At 34.3% G+C, this 19,548-nt stretch overlaps 2 protein-coding genes and 3 non-coding genes across 10 annotated transcripts in view; 4 read left to right on the forward strand and 1 right to left on the reverse strand.

The window, feature by feature from the left end:
• The window catches only part of LOC112513176 (small nuclear ribonucleoprotein-associated protein B'-like), a 12,998-nt gene extending 9,095 nt beyond the window's left edge, over positions 1–3,903 (reverse strand). For 2 of the 5 annotated variants that reach the window (XR_003069265.1, XR_003069263.1), the window contains exons 1-2: positions 3,009–3,903; positions 121–216 (exon numbers count right to left, since the gene is read on the reverse strand). Coding sequence is in view for 2 of the 5 variants with exons in the window: in XM_025119348.1 (XP_024975116.1) it covers positions 3,012–3,851 (840 nt within the window). In the remaining 3 variants the exon portion in view is untranslated. Of the gene's footprint in view, positions 217–1,354; positions 2,196–3,008 lie in introns of those variants that run through there. The other 3 variants (XR_003069264.1, XM_025119348.1, XM_025119368.1) reach the window with 3 other exon arrangements.
• Positions 3,904–7,620: 3,717 nt separating this feature from the next.
• LOC112499908 (serine/threonine-protein kinase PCRK1-like) lies at positions 7,621–10,586 on the forward strand. 2 transcript variants are annotated; one of them, XM_025103178.1, is made up of 5 exons: positions 7,621–7,756; positions 8,232–8,693; positions 9,292–9,552; positions 9,677–9,799; positions 9,960–10,586. In XM_025103178.1, exons 2-5 carry the CDS (start codon positions 8,289–8,291, stop codon positions 10,494–10,496), a joined length of 1,326 nt encoding a protein of 441 aa, XP_024958946.1. In that variant the 5' UTR covers positions 7,621–7,756; positions 8,232–8,288; the 3' UTR covers positions 10,497–10,586. The 2 variants fall into 2 exon arrangements, with proteins under 2 accessions (XP_024958946.1, XP_024958950.1); XM_025103182.1 differs by lacking the exon at positions 9,677–9,799.
• Positions 10,587–11,416: 830 nt separating this feature from the next.
• Positions 11,417–11,612, forward strand: LOC112503328. Its single transcript, XR_003067933.1, has one exon. It is a non-coding gene; the product is annotated as a U2 spliceosomal RNA (small nuclear RNA).
• Positions 11,613–13,539: 1,927 nt separating this feature from the next.
• On the forward strand, positions 13,540–13,735 carry LOC112503262. The gene has a single exon (XR_003067909.1). It is a non-coding gene; the product is annotated as a U2 spliceosomal RNA (small nuclear RNA).
• A 1,808-nt stretch (positions 13,736–15,543) lies between these two features.
• On the forward strand, positions 15,544–15,739 carry LOC112503387. Its single transcript, XR_003067950.1, has one exon. It is a non-coding gene; the product is annotated as a U2 spliceosomal RNA (small nuclear RNA).
• The last annotated feature ends 3,809 nt before the right edge of the window (positions 15,740–19,548 follow it).

A 19,548-nucleotide genomic window follows, 5' to 3' on the forward strand; every position in this document is an offset into this window, starting at 1 on the left:
GGCAGTTAAATTCAGGTTTCAACTCTTCTGCAAAATGATATTTAATGGTCATAATATGTGCTAAATCCAACATCACAAAATTAAGTCCGACAAGATAGTAATGTTTCACCTAATACAAACCCTATTAGGAAATTCAAGGTAAGCCGTTTGCTGCAGCAGCTTATAAGCATGGGATTCCGATACATCTTCACAGAATTGCTAAACTGGAAAACCACCCTGCCACGCACCACAACGATATTAGCTATAAGTATTTCTAACAAAAAAATATGCCAAGATAAACAGTACAACACATTTTCATAAGAAAATAAGTTTGATTTCGTTCAAACATGCACTTTCGTCTACATTTTGTCCCAAATTAGAAGCAGGCTAAAAAAGAAATGTCATATTTCATACAGCGGGCTCAATTTGCCTGTATTGTTACTGCTAGTTATTATGTGTAATTTTTTATTAAAAACTACACAATTTAGTTATTTGTCATTGTCAAAACCCTCTGAGAGAGAGCAAGGAAATGTGAAACAATGGGTGACGTTCTTCATAAATTGAAGATTCTTCTCAATGATATCATTCATAAATAGTATGATCTATATCTGATAGATCTCCAAGACCTTCGAGGCTTCAATTAATGCAATTAGCATGAAGAACCCCGCCCAATGGAGGCAAAGAACCAAAACAGATTTAGATCAATTTTTCTGATGCAAAAAGATTACAAGTCATAGTCAATGATGTTAGTGGTCTTCAAGAAACCACACTATTTCTAACAGTTGTGTGCTGCAGTGCTACTACACAAAAAAGATTAAACAAATTCCCCAGTTCTGACAAGGCAGCCATCCACAAACATGATAGGTTAAAAAACAAGCTACAAGGCGATTAAAAAAATCAAAATATAATTCTTTTAACAGAAGAATTACAGAGACATCAAACTCCTAGAGTTTAAGCAATTGTAGAGTTGAAAAAGTAAGCTTTATGCAGTTACGTATAATTGACCCTGATACAAGGGAGCAACACAAAATCTCAAATCAGATCCAAAAATTTCAGATTCTGAAAAATGTCATGGGCCATTAATGCACCTTCAGAAGTTCTTTAACAACTGCTCTTGCTAAGCTTTATGTTTTTAAGGGTATTGCCAGTGAGAGGAAGAGAACATCATTTCAGACTTTCCTAAGCTCTGGATGACAGCTGGAAATAGTAATATACAAATTTAAGTTATCTATATTTTATGAATGTCAGCATTCTCAAGTCCACCAGGGCAAACCATAAGTCCTTAAGGTACTTTATAATCAAATTGAGCCAAAGATCAATGGCCCGTTTAACTACCCACTCTGTCCATCGATTGCTGATGATATACACACACATACACGCACGAAATTAGAGCTTTAAATAGGCGGCTGAATAGAATGCAGCAGATTGCCAGTTTAAAAAGATTACTTGCAACTTCAGCCACTGTCACAGCAAGGTCACAAAACTGACAGTAAAAATATCAGAGAAGACCAAGGTATGTAAAGTTGTCCTTTTTTAACAACAGCTTTAAAATACATGAAAAGAGGAAACCCATTCCCAAAAACAAAAGAGCCTCAAACCGAAATTCCCTCCATAGTTTAAAAGGCAGAAAAGTAGAAATGCAATACAAGAATGTTGTAGGCCTTTATTCCCTCCATGCGAGGATAAAAGCTTTTCCATTCCAAAAACTCTGCCAATTTGGCAGAGTCGAACATGCATGGAATGCACAGTCTAGAAATGTTGTAGGCTTTATTTACTAGTTATAACTCATGACTAGACAGCAGTTTTTGAAATGCTGCAAATGTATAACTCTCTCTCAAAGCTTTGACCTCACCATCAAATGCGCTTATCGTGAATCTTAATTTCCCCTCCCCATCTCTCATGATGTAACAATAGCTCTTTAATACAAAATATTACAAAACGAAAGACTGCTACAGTAAAACGTCAACTATCAAAGACGAAGCTGAAGTGACAGCCGTGCAAGGTTGTAACCATCAGGAAGTCCAGTGATGAACAGAAACATAAAAATGCACTAAGAATGCTTGCTATAGTAAGCCCACAAATTGATGAAGGGAATCGAGACCATTCAGCCTTGCAGATTGAAAAAAATAGATGCCCACAATCACTTCTCTCAACTCCTCCCCTTTGAAGCAGATCTCACAGCTCCAAGCACCTATGATTCTCTCCTGGTCATGAATCTGGCCATGTCAAAGAAGACAAAGCACCCGAACGATAGTACGAATGAGAGTGGGTTGATGTCGATGGGTTTTCTCTCCCATGAATGGATTTCAAGCAAAGAGAATAATATAGCAAGAGAATATGACATCATTAATGGATAGTGAAAAGATGATTGATGCAACGAAACGAGCTTGATTGAGTGAGATTAAATGTGTTCTCAAAGGCTAAGCAGAATAAGTATGATTTATGCCACATTTTTTTTGCTTCCAAATGCAGTTTTTTGTATGCAAAGAGTGATTGCATATTACCATTGTATGGATAAGTAAATAAGCTGGGTTCAATCTGCTAAAGTTGAATAGGTGCTATATTATTCAGGTTTTTAAGTTTAATGTATGATTGTTTATCACTTGTCAAATGAGCCACCCATTTCACGGTATTGCTTGATGGTCAGCTAAGGACGTCAAATTTATATTAGTGCATGTCCTAAAGCTCCTAGCTAGCCATATGTCTGCTACATTACAGAGAGTATAATCCTATGATAGATTAGTACTATGATCGAGTGAGAATGAACTAACATTGGCTATTTACTACTTCTATATAGGCAACACTGAACAAGATTTGTCATGCATAAGAGTAGTACCATAAATCATCAGAGAAAAACAGTTAGTATGCATGGTTTTGAATGTACCCTCTAAGATAACCAATATACACATATATTTACTTAAACAGTTAAACTGAGCCCAAATGCAAATAGATAGACATGAAATAAACTACGTCATCCCATATTTCAAGTCCAAGCAAGATAGCATGCGCTAATATAAGGCCACACGTACCAATCATTGCTGCTGCTGTTGTTGCTGAGAGTTTGGCGGAGGTGGCATACCAGGCCGAGGAGGGCCATAAACTGGAATCTGCCCACCAGGAGGAGGCATCCCAGGCCGAGCAGATGGAGGCGGACCAGGCATACCAGGACGTGGAGCTCCTCCTGGTGGTGGCGGACCCCTCATCATCTGGGGAGGGGGAGCCATAGGTCTCTGCCCGTACTGCCCGGGCGGAGGCACCTGATACTGACCAGGAGGCCGTTGAGCAAACTGAGGGGGCATCTGTGGAGGTGGTCCGCGTGGCATCTGAGGAGGAGGACCCTGTCCAGGGTACGGCATCTGTCCGGGTCGAATCACTGGAGCCTGTGGGTAGTTCATGGGCGGAGCAGACATGTTCGGAACAGGTGGTCGAGAAATCTGCGGCTGCATCATGCCTGGAGCAGGCCCACCAACTCCCCTAACTGGTCCAGCTAAACCCGGTTGAGCCTGAATTAAAGGCGCAGTCGGGATTCCACGACCAGCAGCACGACCAAGACCCGGACCAGCCAACGCAGCCGCTCCGACGGCTTTGGCCCGGTTCTCGTCAGGTGGTGGAGGGCCTTCAACAGTCATGGAAATCACCTCTTCGCCTCTCAAAAGAACGAGACCAAGAGTCCGCCGGTCCTCGCGTTCTTCGTTCTTCTTCGCACCTTTCGCAGGGGGTAACTTACGGAACTCTTCGCAGTCGCCAATTACGAGATTCATGTGGCGGTCGAAGGCCATGAACTTACCGACTAGCTGACGTCCGTCTTGGATCGTGACCCGCATACGGTAATTTATGTACTGAAGCATCTTTGAACTCTTCGACATCGACATTGTCGCCGATCTGAAGGGTAGGGTTCTGCGGATTTGGAGAAACGGTAAGGGACGAGAGGGTTAGGGTTTTAGAAAAGGGGGAAACAAGTTCTAAATAAAAATGGGATATGTATGGTTCTTGATCAAAACGAGTCCCTACAGTTTTATTATCGATTATAACTGACCTTGAACTTTATATATCTTTACAACCAAGTCCTTATACTTCTTATTATTCCAAAATCTCTTGTTTTCTTGTTACTTATCTTTATAGGGGGTGTTTGGGATTGCTTATTTTAAATAATTTATACTTTTCTACAAAAACACTTCTCAATTTATTATAAGTCAGAATGATTTAACTTCTTCAAAACCTCTTTGTTACCGGTTTGGCACCGATATAAATTGTTTATCCAAACACTCAAAAGTGTTTATTACCGGTGTCACACCGAAATAAGTCAATAAGTTATTTTTATAAGCAATCTCAAACACCCAAATAGTTTGTTTGTTATCACGTAACCAATAAAAAAGGCTATAAAGTGCAATCGACCCTCCAATTTTTTTAATCGTAAAAGATGTTTAAAAATTATAGTATAAAGAATTTGTGTTTCTTTTAAATTAAATTATATTAAGTTTATAGATTTTTAACCGTTTGTTTGTTTTTTGGCTCTACTACTTGTTGTTCAATGCATTTGGATTTATCCAGTGTTGTTTTATTGGGTTACTGTTATTTAATTTTTAAGCTGGTTATTTCACAAGTAACGATTATTAGATTATTTCTATAAACAACTTCTTTTTATGTAAATGGGGACTAGAACAAGGCATGTACGAGAAGAATATTCTTCTATTTGTTAATATTTATAAAGTGATAAAATAATCAGGTTGGATGATATGATAAAATGGATCGTGTCAAAACGAGTTGGGTTAACCTACCAACATCATTTTTTCGTAAACATTAAGTCGGTGTTATTTTTATAAATGTTCGTTTATGTTTATTTGTAGTATAGTGTTAATTGTCTGGTTTTTAAGCATTCAATGACGTTCTTTTTGCAGTGACGTTTTTTCATAATGATACTAAATTTGAATGCTTAAAAACCACAATGATCTAGTTATCTTTTTTCACTTTTATATACATAAACGGCTAAATAAAAAATCGGAGACAACCTCTCTATCATGAAAGGTATGCGTACTTACGTCCTTTAAACCTACTTCACCTACTTATGAATAAACTATTTCGATACAATTAATTATGTTTTTTTATATACCCGTACTTATTGTACTTGCAAATAGAGATAATGTACAAATAAACGTCGTCACATTCCGCATTAAAAATGATACATGTACCTTTAAATCCAATAGCATATGTGATTAAATTATAACATGGTTGAAATATAAAAAAAAATTATAAATAGAAAATGTTGCAAAACAGACGACTATAAAAAAATTCATTTATTTTAATAAACTTTGTTAATAGTTGTTGACCTTCTTATATTTGTAAATACCATAGAATTAAAAAAAACCACGATCAACATCAAATTTGTTAATTAAATTCTTAGTATAATAAATAATGAACAGTCTTGATAAATAAATCTTATCTTGTTAGTTTAACAATCAGTTGTATTTTATGCTTAGGGGAAACAAAAAATTAAATTTCGTTTGTCTGAAATATTTTTACTTGTTCTGTTCTGTCCAGTGCTATCTTACCAAACGTTGAACAGTTGTTCTATCATGTCCAGTCCAGTCTTGTCCTGACACCAAACACACCCTAAGTAACTCTAATATAAATGGCATAAACATGTTCAATTGTAATGTTGAGGATGAATCTATCATTTTTCGATGACAACAGTTGGGAGCACATTGTTATGCTCAATTGTTAGTTCATAGGCAATAAAAGGGTTGTCAGTTTTATTTATTTATTATTATTTATTTATTTATTACATAAAAGAATAAGTGGTGCTTAGAGTCTAGGCTAACCTGAGGTATGAATATTATGCAAAACATGTGTTTTTATGATCCTACATTGGCAATGATGTATTGTTAAATCACTTGCATGTAAGTGCTATTGAAAATGAGGCCTTAAGGCCATCAATTCGTTAAAAGTATATATGTGTGTGATATGCACAAATTAAAGCATGTTATGTTGGTTTAAGTACTGTGTATACATGTCATAAGATGATTAAGAGTGTTTTGTAATTTTTCATACAAGAAAAGCTAACAATTGTAGGTTAAGAAATAGATTCAAATGCTTTTTCTATGTTCTTGGTGGTGTCAAGTGTATGCTTCATACACAACGCGACTTTCGGTGTGACATACGAGGTTGCTTATACCAGGTCAAGAAGATGGTCACTTTACGCGAGTATGAGACTCATCAAAGAAAGTCGTGTGTGTTAGGTAATGTGAGCTAAGAGCTCATATGAAGGGGCACATTAAGCAGTTAATACGATATAATTAAGACGAGTTGGTGTACACAAGACTAAAAACAACTTCTAGAGTTGCATAAGACTTCTTTCGACTTGACCTTGTTCATATCATTGTACAATGATAAGTCAACTTTATAACAAGTCCAGTGATCAAAACAAGTGACTATAATACAAATAAAACCTGTGTTAATAGTATTTTATCAGAATTTGTTGAACCTACACATACTGCACATGAGTTTCATTTGACCTAGAAAATGTGGAACAATATATCGTATATAAACCATGACTTGCTTAGCATGAAGATGACTGATAATACGTGTTTCATGAAGTGTTAAGATAAAAGCAAAATCAATAAAGTATTTATTTATGTTTCATATGTTGTTTTTAAGCATGATGTGTTTACCAACTGGACTTGTTCAATTTTAGTTGACTTTTTACCCCCACACTCAGTATTTCAGTTTATTTAAAGGTTATAACGACGTTTTAAGATTTTTGCTACAATTATTATAACATATATGCTATTGTGTAGTATTTATAATATCTATTAGTCATTACAAGTATGGAAAACATGGTGTTACATGCGTTGACCGCCATATTGATGAAGTTACACACGTAAAACTATGACGGATTTTGGGATGAGGTTATACTGCCGTTTGACGTAATGACGTTTCAAAGAAAAAGCAAAACAATGTAGTCTTATGCATTACATATGAACAACATTAATCATGGCTGTTTGGATGTGTATTTTTAAAGTGATTATCATGACTTTAACATATATAATCAGACGACCATTTGATTTAAAATACAAATATAAGTACATGTATTTTAAAAATAATCTTTTCAACTTCTTACATGTTTTCCAAATTCTAATTATTTTGACTTTGAAAAATCAAAATTAAAAGTAACATCTACCAAACACTATAAGGCACACAAATGAGTATCATGTGAGACGTGTAAGAAATAACATGTACCTTTGATCGCCTTTAATCTCAAATTCATTTATGTATCGTGCTTAATACGATGATTGATCAAGTGGGTCTTATCTCAATACATCTCATCCTAATATGCATCCATGTCTGGAAGTTTACATTTATTAAACATTATATTTGTTTGTTCAATTGAGAATTTAACTCATGAATCAGAGAATAAGAAGGTAGTTTATTTTTCTATAATTTTTTTTAATTAAAATAAAATGAAATAGCTATTTTATGTAATTTGTAAATGATGTTATAAAGAAAATAAAAAATAAAAATAATTTAAAAATATAAATGTCCCTGTATTCCTCTTTTCCCTCCATATATTCATCACCATCATCCCTCTGTGTTGGTTTCATTGGGTGATAATAAGATGTGTTTGGTAAGCTAAATTCCAGCTGCCTGTCCTTGTAATCACTTTATCAATCCCCCTTTCTTCTCCTTAGCATCTGGGTTCTTTTAAATCTCCCTCAATTAGGGTTTTTGGAGCCTCATAGTTCTTGATTTCCCCCAAAATATTCAGCGAAGGTTGCGTAAGGTATTTATTCATTTTATTCATATTTTTCTTATTTGAATATGCGTGTTCGTAAGTTGGGAATTTACTGATTCAGTGGAAATTGGGTGTGATCTTCACAAAAGTTGATGGGTTTTTTTTGTCAATTATTGATCAAAGCTGATGAATTGAAAAAACCAATTTGGGATTTTCTTCAATCGATACTTGATTTTGTATTCCCAGAAAAAACCCTCCAATCCCAAATTAGATCAGCCTTTTGTATTCCTTATATCATGATCGATAAATCTCGTTTAATTTGGGAAAGATGGATTATAACCCTGCAATCTTTTATCATCTTCAAATCCTTATTATCCTGCTCAATATTGCTGTGGTTAGTATTGATTAAGGAGTTCATTTGATTTGTTTTCAATATTAAAAACAAAAGAGGGGCAATAATAAGCAACAAAATCATAAAATTGTACACAAACACTTTCTTGATTCATTGTATGTGTGTATATAGTGACGAAGGAGAGTTCTTAATTTGTCTGTGATCATGGCTACTAAATCTTGCTGAACCATGAAGGCTATGAAGTGTTTCTCCTTCTCCCATGGAGACAAAAATGGCGAACCAAAGAGTACAAAGTCAACTTCGGTTCGCTCCCCCATCTCCATGTGGAATGGTCAAGAGGGGAGGAGATCAGGCTCCGAGTTTATGTCAATGGATATCTCTGATATTAGCACCGAATCATCCACAAGGATTTCGTTCACAAGTTTGACTCAAAACCCAAGTGGTAGGAGTAACAACAATCTCCGGGAATTTGCATTCGCTGAGCTGAAAGCAGCCACGAGGAACTTTAGCCGGGCCCTCATGATCGGTGAAGGCGGTTTTGGAGGCGTGTATCGGGCTGTAATAAGAGATACGGATGATTCGAGTAAGAAGATTGATGTTGCTGTCAAACAACTTAGCAGAAGGGGATTGCAGGTTTAGTTTCTTGATCTTTTACTTGCACTTTCTTGAGTATGAACACATAATTACCTTTTCGAGAAGCCCCAGCTTGCCAAAGTAGCGAAATCTAGTTAAATCATGGTTGTTTTAATGGCATTCTTCTTGATTTATGTTAATTTTCTTGAAAGCATATGAATGTTTATGTTTACTTTCTTTCCCCGTGGTCAAGTTACATGATAATTGTCATAATTTACTTGTAACAGTCAAAGAACTTAGTTTTGAACTTCAAATATTACGCAATTCATATTCATATTCATCATGAATTTCACATGTTCTGGGTTTGACAAACCGTTGGTCATGATTGACTTTTTTGAGTCAAAGAATCTAGTGTTGAACTTCAAAATTTATTCAATTCTATCTCAAATTTGTTGTATGCATGTAACTTCGTTAAACTATACAATAAACTCTACGTACTAATAGAACGATTGTTAGAAACGGTAGAACCTTTCATACTAATTGCGGATTCTAAAAGTACTAGGTTTGACATTGAAGTGGGGCATGATTAGGAGCTGTATTTGTACACTGGTTTATAAGGAAACATGATATTGTGGTTCCATTTGGATTAATTTCTCAGGGTCACAAAGAATGGGTCACGGAGGTGAACGTTTTGGGGTTCGTTGACCATCCGAACCTGGTCAAACTTGTGGGGTATTGTGCTGTGGATGATGAAAGAGGAATCCAACGTCTTCTTGTGTACGAGTATATGCCAAATAGGAGCGTTCAAGATCATTTGTGTAACAGGTTTCGGACGCCTCTTCCGTGGTCTACTAGACTCAAAATTGCGCAGGATGCTGCACGTGGCTTAGCTTATCTTCACGAAGGCATGGAATTTCAGGTACTAGACTCGAAATAACTATATAAATCTATGCGCTTTCCGCCAACAAAAAGATGATTTATATGGTTGTTTTGTTTAAAGAAAATCTTGTTAACAACTGTGTTATTGATTTATGGTCATGTAGATAATTTTCCGAGATTTCAAATCTTCAAACATTCTTTTGGATGGGAATTGGAATGCGAAGCTATCAGATTTCGGGTTGGCTCGGCTTGGCCCGTCAGACGAGCTAAGCCATGTGTCGACAGCAGTACGTTGAAACCCTGTTTAGTAATCCTCGAAGGTTTTTATATTTATGTGGGCCGAGTTGAGTTGGGTTGGTCGGAGAATAACCCAAATAATGCAAATAGAAAATTGAACCTAAATCGACCCGTTCTAACCCAAATTTAAAATTTTATTAATCTGAACAGGTAGTTGGAACCGTTGGATACGCAGCTCCAGAATATGTCCAAACAGGACGCCTAACGTATAAAAGTGACGTATGGAGCTATGGGATCTTTTTGTACGAACTAATCACCGGTCGACGGCCGATGGACCGTAATAAGCCAAAAAACGAGCAGAAGCTCTTGGAATGGGTTAGACCACACCTTTCACGTGACCTGCGAAAATTCGAACATATTCTAGACCCTCGGCTCGCAGGGAATTACTCGCTCAAGTCGGCGCAAAAACTAGCAGCCGTGGCTAACAAATGCTTGCTTAGACAACCAAGAATGCGGCCAAAGATGAGCGAAGTGTTGGAGGTCGTGAACAAGATTGTGGAAGACGCAAGCGTCGAGAGCCTCGAGGAATCATCACCGTGTTTCGAGAGCGTATCAAGACCAAAATATGGTGTTTGTGAGAAGTCAATAAGATCGGGGTTGAAGAGAAGGCTTGTAGATCCTATAGTTGGAGAGAACAAATGGTTGATTTGTCTGATTGGCAGTCCTAAAGTTATGAGCACACGTTAAATTAAAGTATTACTTGTGGGTTTACTGCATAACTTGTGCAGTACGTAAATAAATGATGTCTTAATACATGTATTTTGAATAGTTATTTTTAACCTGTACTTTTTAAATATTATTCAAATACTGTTAATCAAATTTTATACGATAACTAACATTGGAGTTTTTTTTTTTGGAAAGATTACTAAAAAATTTAATGATGTGTAATTATGAAATGACAACTAAAGTCACGTATTAGTCTTCAGCCAATTATGACTCGTTCAACTTTGGTGTTGTATAAGAGGCTATCAACAGTTTCCGACTCTTTTAATTGATTAGGAAAGTTTGATTTGTGTTGGTTTAAATTAACATTTTGTTTAAATATTAATATTCTAAGAACTAGATTATTACCGGTGTTAGATGAGTCGTTATCATTTCATTGATATTTGCTCGGAGTGAAAAGAAATTATATAAATTTTCGATCTATCGAACCTATTTCTTAAAATACTGTGAAAAAATGTACCATATTATTAAATAATGCAACAAGACTAAATACCCATATATGAATAACATTTGAAGAAATAATACATTTATGTAATTATTTATGATAACAATTTTATACAAACAACTCATTTACAAAAGGGATCAAATTTATTTTAACGCATTTAAGAAACTTATGAAGATAATTAGCTAAATGGTTAATTTAAGCAAAAAAACAAATTAACAGATATAATGCAATTATGAATTTACTTACGTTCGCTAATTTTATAAAAGTTCAACAAAATTAAATTAAATAATATTAGTTAGGAATATTGGCGTATTGCTGTTAACTAGCTTGCTTCATCCAACGGCTGTAAAGAGTGAATGGGAGTCCCACATCGGCTGAGTAAAGGCTACAGAGACCGGAGGAACGCATATAAAAACCAAGGCGCAGGTAGGGAGAAGGCATACCTTTCTCGGCCTTTTGGCTAAGATCAAGTGTAGTATCTGTTCTTATCAGTTTAATATCTGATAYGTGGACCATCGGTCCACTCGATATTAATCTAATTTTTTATGGGGAAAGATCCAACACAATAGCTTGCTATTGGGGTCTTTGCGCGTCGCCTTGGTTTTGCACTATTGCTTTGGCCTGGCGCACCCCTCCAATTCTAGTTCTCAAGTTTTTATCAAGCCTAATCTCGTAAAAAGGAATCACCTTTTTTTGAGTAATTAAATAACCTAACAAATAACAATTATATGACTTTAAGAATATTTGAATGGGTAACCTCAAAATATTATTTTGAGTTCAGATAATTGAATCAATTGTACAATTAAAGATATTTGTTTATTAACTATCAAACTATACGGTATCGTTTTCTCTACTTGCTGGAATTATCCTTGCAAGATATTGAGGTTGATATCCTCATGATAGGGGTGCGCTAACGAGTCGTCTAAGTGTTGAAGAAAATAATATTAGACTCAACCTTAACTTGTATTCAAATACTTATTTTTAAAATAGTGTTCGAGGTTGAGAAGTTGATCAACAATTTTGAATTATATATTGCAACATAGATTCAAGCTTATAATCTCGTTTATGAGCTTGAACCTGAGACCAATTAACTCGATTATTAGAGCTTAGATTTCAATAATCCTTCAAGGATTTCTTGTTATTCAACCTATAAGTGATTTGTGACATAATAGTCACATATTATCCATGTTTAGCCATCTTGATTCATTCAACATTTGGTCTTTGAAGAAGCAGTCTACGATTTTTCAATTTCTTTTAATTGATTAAGAATTTGAACAAGATCTTATTTGTTTTGGTCACGATCCCAACATTTTGTTTAAACCCTTAAATCCATAACAGCAAGATCCTTACATTGTTAAATGGGGTCAAAATCATTTCACTAATATTTGCTTTCGAACTCCAATGCGCTCCTGGAAACTAGAATGCGGTGAGTTCAAGCGGAACCTCAATGTCCACTAGTTATTAACTAAATGGCAACCAGAACAGACCAATTACCCAATCCACCTATTAACCTAAAGTTATCTTTTTGCAACTGTGATCCAGTATAATGTTAGAAAGGGTGAATATTATTCGTTTTTTATCAGAAGCTTGTGATTTGGTGCCTTACCGCACCGTGGACGGACGTGCAGTAGCGTTCAAGAAAAAAGGAACATATAACACTATCTTTTCCGAACATGTTCCATTAGCTACATAAATAATAAATCTCATTGTTAAGCATTGTCATGACAAGGACAGAGAGTCAAACACCATACAACATTCCAAGAAGCAACATTTTTATTTGATCATCACTAATGATGATTTCTTCAAACATTACTTGAAGTCATTTAATAGAAAATGTCAAAATTCTTATCACATTTAGGGTCGTTTACCAAATACTTACTCGGGTAAGAGCTTACCAAGTCATGTTACCTCACGTAATGAATATAGTAAGAACCAAAAATCTTACCCGAAAGAACGAGAGAAGGACCAAGAGTCTTACCCGGTAAGTGAGGGCGACGACTCTTACCACGGTAAACACTTACCGGGTAAATTGTTGCATGCGATGTCGTTTTGGTGGACTAAAATCTTACTCAGTAAGTATAATAATGTTAAATTTTATTGATTACCACTTACCGAGTAAGTATTTAGTAAACGGTCCGTTAATAAAATGTATAACATGAATGGTTATTTAAGGCAATAAAATGAACAAAATAACGATTACAATGACAATGCAAGTATCCCGATATTAACACGTGTTTGTATGATCCAAATTTATTTTAACACATTTAAGAAAATTATCAAGATAATGAGCTAAATGGTTAATTAAGCCCAAAAAAAAACAATTTAAGAGATATAATGCAATTATTCCAGCAATTATGAATTTACTTGCGTTCGCTAATTTTATAAAAGTTAAAAAAAATTAAATTAAATAAAATTCAGTTAGAAATATTGGTGTATTGCTGTTAACTAGCTTGCTTCATCCAACGGCTGTAAAGAGTGGATGGGAGTCCCACATCGGCTGAGTAAAGGCTACAAAGACCAGAGGAACGGATATAAAAACCAAGGCGCAGGTATGGAGAAGGCATACCTTTCTCGGCCTTTTGGCTAAGATCAAGTGTAGTATCTGTTCTTATCAGTTTAATATCTGATACGTGGACCATCGGTCCACTCGATATTAATCTAATTTTTTATGGGGAAAGATCCAACACAATAGCTTGCTATTGGGGTCTTTGCGCGTCGCCTTGGTGTTGCACTATTGCCTCGGCCTGGCGCACCCCTCCAATTCTAGTTATCAAGGTTTTTTCTAGTTATGTATAAACCAAATCATTCAGATATATAAGAATTGTCTCTTAGATATTTTATTGATTCATTCTTGAAACTGTTTTAATTCGTATTTGGCGTTGAGGTGTTGATCGTCTTAAAATAAAGGATAACATGAAAAATAAATCTGAAAGTTGAATTCTGGTTAAGATTATTAATTATGGGTTAGAAGTATTAATTAAGGACTTAACAATCTCTTTAAGTTCATATAAAAAGCCATCGGGTTAATCCTTTAGATCCTAACCCATTCTAACTCCACCAAAACAAAGATAAATATTAATTTTTGAAAAATGGTAGGAACGATTACGACCTTTAATAAGACTTGACGGTGAATCACGTTTTTTGTCTTTTATCGGATACTTGTGGTTAAATGTTAAACTAATTAATGGAGAACAAAACCAAAATAAATACCTAACAAATAACAATTATGACTTAACAATAAATAAATGGGCAACCTCAAAAGTTTTAACTACTTGAGTTTAGAAAATTTATAGTCGTCTCTAAAATGTTGAACCGGTAATCTCTGGATAGCAAACATATCTTACTCGTTAAGCTACCCCTCAACATTTACTCTTTAGAAGTTGGTGAACTTATGATTGGTGACATTTTTCTTGCATTCATATATCCTTTCTATTATTTATTCAAGAACTATAATCCCGTTATCAATCGAACAACCAACGCTGTTTGAAAGAGAATTATGATTTTTTAATAGTTGTTGAATTATATATGGTATCGTTTTTTGAGTTGAAAGAGTGATGGTTTACACCTAGTTACTGGGATTGTCCTTGCAAAATACTAGCTATTGAGGTTGATATCCTCAAGATAGGGGTGTTAACGAGTTGAATAATGTCGAGTGTAAAGAGGATACTATTAGACTCAAGCTTAACTTGAGCTCTAATGGTTTTTCAAAATAGTGCTCGAGGTTGAGAAGTTGATCAACGATTTTGAATTGTACATTATGACCTAGATTCAAGCTTTTATAATATTTGTTTATGAGCTTGAATCTGAGACTGATTAACTCGATTATTAGCTTGATTTCAATAACTTTGAAGGATTTCAAGTTATTCAATCTGGAATTTAAAGGGATCAAATAGGAAAGGAAAATCTGAATTATAGAACTCTAACGAAATAGATGATCAACCAACATTTATCGAATTTGAAAAAGAGTCAGAATAGATGGTTCGATCCTCTTATTTTTTTCTCTTGAACCGAGAGATCCATGAATCGGGATCCTGATGCATATAGATACAAATAGTCCACTGGGAGTAAAAATTTCCAGGAACATTTCGTTTTTGAGCAAAAGAGCCGTTTTCAAGTATACCCAATGTGTTAGTCCTGAGATTAGTCAGATCGTATAGCGGGTTGGATATCCATGTTAATGATTTTTTTTAAAGCAAACTATCAAGCAATTACAAAACAGTCAGAACATTAGTGTAAAAGTCAATTGATTAAATTAAAGGAACTTATATATTTTTATTTTAGGTTTGAATATTGACATATAATGTTAAGGTCGAACTCAAAATGATGGAATTGAAGTTAGATTATTAAATACTACTCATTGTAGGAGATTTTTTCTGTTTGGTTTGGTGGTTGAAAGTAAAGCATTGTTGGTTTTATTAAAAAACAAGTTAAACGCTTAAATGTGAAAGAACAAACAGCTCTAAACACCTTGACCAGCTGTGAAAATGAGTCCCACATCGACCGAGTAAAGGCTACAAAAGCCACAGGAGTGCGGTATAAAAACCAAGGCGCAGGTAGTAAGAAAGCATACCTTTCTCGGCCTTTTGGCTAAGATCAAGTGTAGTATCTGTTCTTATCAGTTTAATATCTGATATGTGGACCAACGGTCCACTCGATATTAATCTTATTTTTTATGGGGAAAGATCCAATACAATAGCTTGCTATTGGGGTCTTTGAGCGTTGCATTGGTGTTGCACTACTGCTTTGGCCTGGCGCACCCCTCCGATGTTAGCTCAAATTTCTTTTAATCGTTTGTTACCAATCCATTGACATGGTATTTTAGAAATTGAACTTAAGTTATATTTGTTTTCGTTCAAAGTAAAAAATTGCATTAAAATAAAATTAAATTTTAAATAATTCTTATGCAAAGAAACTAACTTTTAAGCTAGTTGATAAATATGTAAAATGTTTAAGCATAACAGACATTTTGTTCGAGATAATTGCAGGTTTACTTTTGGGCATGCTTCATTTGCTTTGCTCTTCTTCTTCGGACACATTTGGCATGGTGCTCGAACCTTGTTTAGAGATGTTTTTGCTGGGATTGACCCAGATTTGGATGCTCAAGTAGAATTTTGTATCTCATTTGAATCTACCATATCTAACTGAATAAGATTTCTCGTAGATCTATCCAATTTTTTCGGGTTAAGGAAAAGAAGTTAATAAAATGAGTTTACCCGCGTTTCCAGTGAGTAACCAAAAGATTGTTTTGGTGCGAAGAACCTTACCAGGGCTTGACATGCCGCGAATCCGTAGAGAATTGAGAATTCTAATTTCTTTCAATTTGAATTTAAAGACTAGGAATGGGGCCTTTTATTAGTTAGCCCCGGTAAAGCCCCCAGGCGGCGTATTTTTTTGAAACGAGGACTTGGAACAGAAAAATGACTAAATCGGATGAAAAAAGAAAAAATTTCCCGCGGTACCAAATCGAGGCAAACTCTGAATACTAGATATGACCTCAAAATAACAGGGGTCAAGGTCGGCCAGTGAGACGATGGGGGATAAGCTTCATCGTCGAATTGGACATCCAATTGCTTCGATTTGAATTATCCCCCTCGATGGTCATACAAATTAATCAACCAGTTGGGATTTTTTTTATTCCTGGCCTTCCTTTTTTTTTTTTTTTCTCTTTTTTCATTATTTCTATTTGATTTCTGATTGTGCTTCTTCTATCAATCCTATTTTGCATTTCTTCTTCCGCCTGTGAATAATTTGTCCAATCTCTCCAAAATAATAGATAGAAATTACCGCAAATAGAGCCATTCCAATTCCTTCCCGATACCTCTCAAGGAAAATCTCGAATTGGAAATTGTCGGAGTTATCATTTCTCTCTAGTACCAATACGTTTGATCCTCAAGTTTCTAGCCCTAATTTCTGACATTATTATTACTGATCAATAAAATAAATATCTGTAAAAAGGGGAGTAGCATTTATGTAAGAATTTTTTTTGCGAAAAGAAGGCCCGGCCCCAAGTTGTTCAAGAATAGTGTCGTTGAGTTTCTCGACTAAAAGAATTATTGAAATGAATTCAAACGGAAGAAAAAAATATGTTGATAAATGAATCCCAATTTGTTTATATAATGTATTAAATTAAAAGAATTTTAATTGATTACTATATAACTTTTGGATTTATTAAAAACAAAATTTAGATATTTTTTAACATTGATTTATAAATTTTAATAATCATTACATATAATATAAGTAAAGGTGAATCTTGTTTGAAAAAAAAGGTCTCTGAGTCGTTAAGAGATGAATCTTATTTGTTTACTTCTTAATAGTTCTATTAAAAGGCAGTCTCCGGATCGTTAAGAGGTGAATCTTATTTATTTACCTTTTAATAGTTTCATTAAGAGGTGAATCTTATTTATTTACCTTTTAATAGTTCCATTAAGAGACAGTCTCCGGATCGTTAAGAGGTGAATTTTGTTTGACAAAAAAAAGTCTGTATATTTAATGATTCTAAAACCCTCGTGATTTTGTATCATGATTCTCTCTTTAACCATTCAGCGCCCTAATTTCATTGTAAACAATTACTGAACAATTATATTTCATTTTGTACTATATCATAAGAGTCTGTTAATCATTCTGACTACTTAGTCGTTCTGTACCGAACCATTCAGCAACTGCCAAACATCCCCTAAAAATAAAATTGATCAACCTAATTGTTATATTTGTTTTTTAATAACTAAATATATTTACATAACAATTAAAAAATAATGATATTAAAATAATTGAATATGATTAATAATAATTTTAAATAATTAACAATTAATATTTATGCATAATGTATAATTAAAATTAGTTAATAACTTTAAACTAATATTATTTACTATTAATTAATATTATAATATTTATTTTTAATTTATAATAATAAATCATAACTAATATGAATGAAATTTATAATGAAAAAGTGACCAAAAACTCTTCAATCCTCGTAAGCTACTCTAACTAGCGTTTCAATAAGGCTGGTTTTATATCTATGCAAAGATGTGCCTAAAAAAATAAGCTAAGGTTATATTTACTAAATAATAAACAATGTCTAGATTAAAATTTTTGTTTATTCAAGGGTTTGATTGATTTATTGAACCGGTAATTGGTAATTTTCATGCCGAGATAAAGGAATGATAAAAAAAATTATATGAAAATTAAAAGCTGGTTTTTAACTTATTTTAGTCTGGCACCGGTGATAAGCTGTTTTCTGGTGTTTGGATAAGAAAAAAAAACTGTTTATACCGGTGCCAAACCGGTAATAAGCTGTTTTTGATAAGTTAATCCTTCATGACTTATGAAAAACTGCTTATTATCAGTTTACAATTTTCACCCTATTTTATTTAATTCCGGTTTGATACCACATAAGTTAATAAGCACTTTTATAAAAAAAAGGATAAGTTGTTTTAAATAAGCAATCCCAAACACCCCCTAAGTTGCCATATCATCATTACTTAACCCTAAAACGTCGCCTCTATCCTTCCATGTCGCTCGTTCTCCAATCGTCTCCATCTCGACCTCTCATTCTTGTCGCCGCCCATAGCCACCACTCGCCTTCTCGCTGCTGCTCCGGTTTCCGCCTCTGACGTCGCTCCAGTCTCCACCATTGCTCCGGTCGATGTTCAGTTCTCTTCCCGTTGTTGCGCTCCTCCAACAGGCGCTTCGGTCGATTTTAATATAATATATAAAAAATAACATATTATATATTATATTAATACATTATAGTATATTATTATATTAAAATATTTTACTATATATATGGTTAAGAGTATTATGCATATCAAAGCTCAAAGCAGCCGTCACTCAGATACCGTATACTCTCGAATATCGTATGAGAATAAGAGTTAAACTAAGAAGTATAAGAGGAAATCTGGACCTTTGATCATTTTTAATCTCAAATCCATGGATACAAAGTGATTGATTCGGTGTATCTCATCCTCATATGCATCCAAAAGTAAAATATCTTTTTTCTTGCACTTCTCATCTTAACTCTCTTTCTCACCGAACCCCAACCATATTCTTATTCACGTGCCATATCATTTTCAATATAAATGGGATCTTGTAAAATAGATAATTTTGTGCATAGGGGCTCCTAAATTTTTACTAATGGAGTTCAAAAATTAGTAAAATAAAATAGACAATTTTTTAGTACATAATAGGAACAAAAACGAATTTAGCATTATGTTAAAAGTCCAAATGTGTATTAATTAATTATATTAGAGAAGATAATATGTATAAAATTATATTGCTCGTTTATCTATGTTTTTTTAATCTAGTGTCATAAAACCATATATATATATATATATATATATATATATAGGGTTGGGTTTACGTGAGACCAGCCTGTTTTCGTGAGATCACGTTTTTACTCGTAAACTTCACAGGAAAAACATTGTGAATGTTTTAAAAAATCGAACCTTCACAGCAAAAACACTGTAAAGGTTTTAAAAAGTCACCTTCACAGCATTTTTGCTGTGAAGTTTCAAATGTAAAATGCTGGTCTCACGGTCTCACGAAAACAGGCTGGTCTCACATGATCCCAAGTCT

Source organism: Cynara cardunculus, assembly GCF_001531365.2.
Source record: "Cynara cardunculus var. scolymus isolate 2C chromosome LG 1, CcrdV1, whole genome shotgun sequence".
In the NCBI taxonomy this organism is placed as follows: Eukaryota; Viridiplantae; Streptophyta; class Magnoliopsida; order Asterales; family Asteraceae; genus Cynara; species Cynara cardunculus.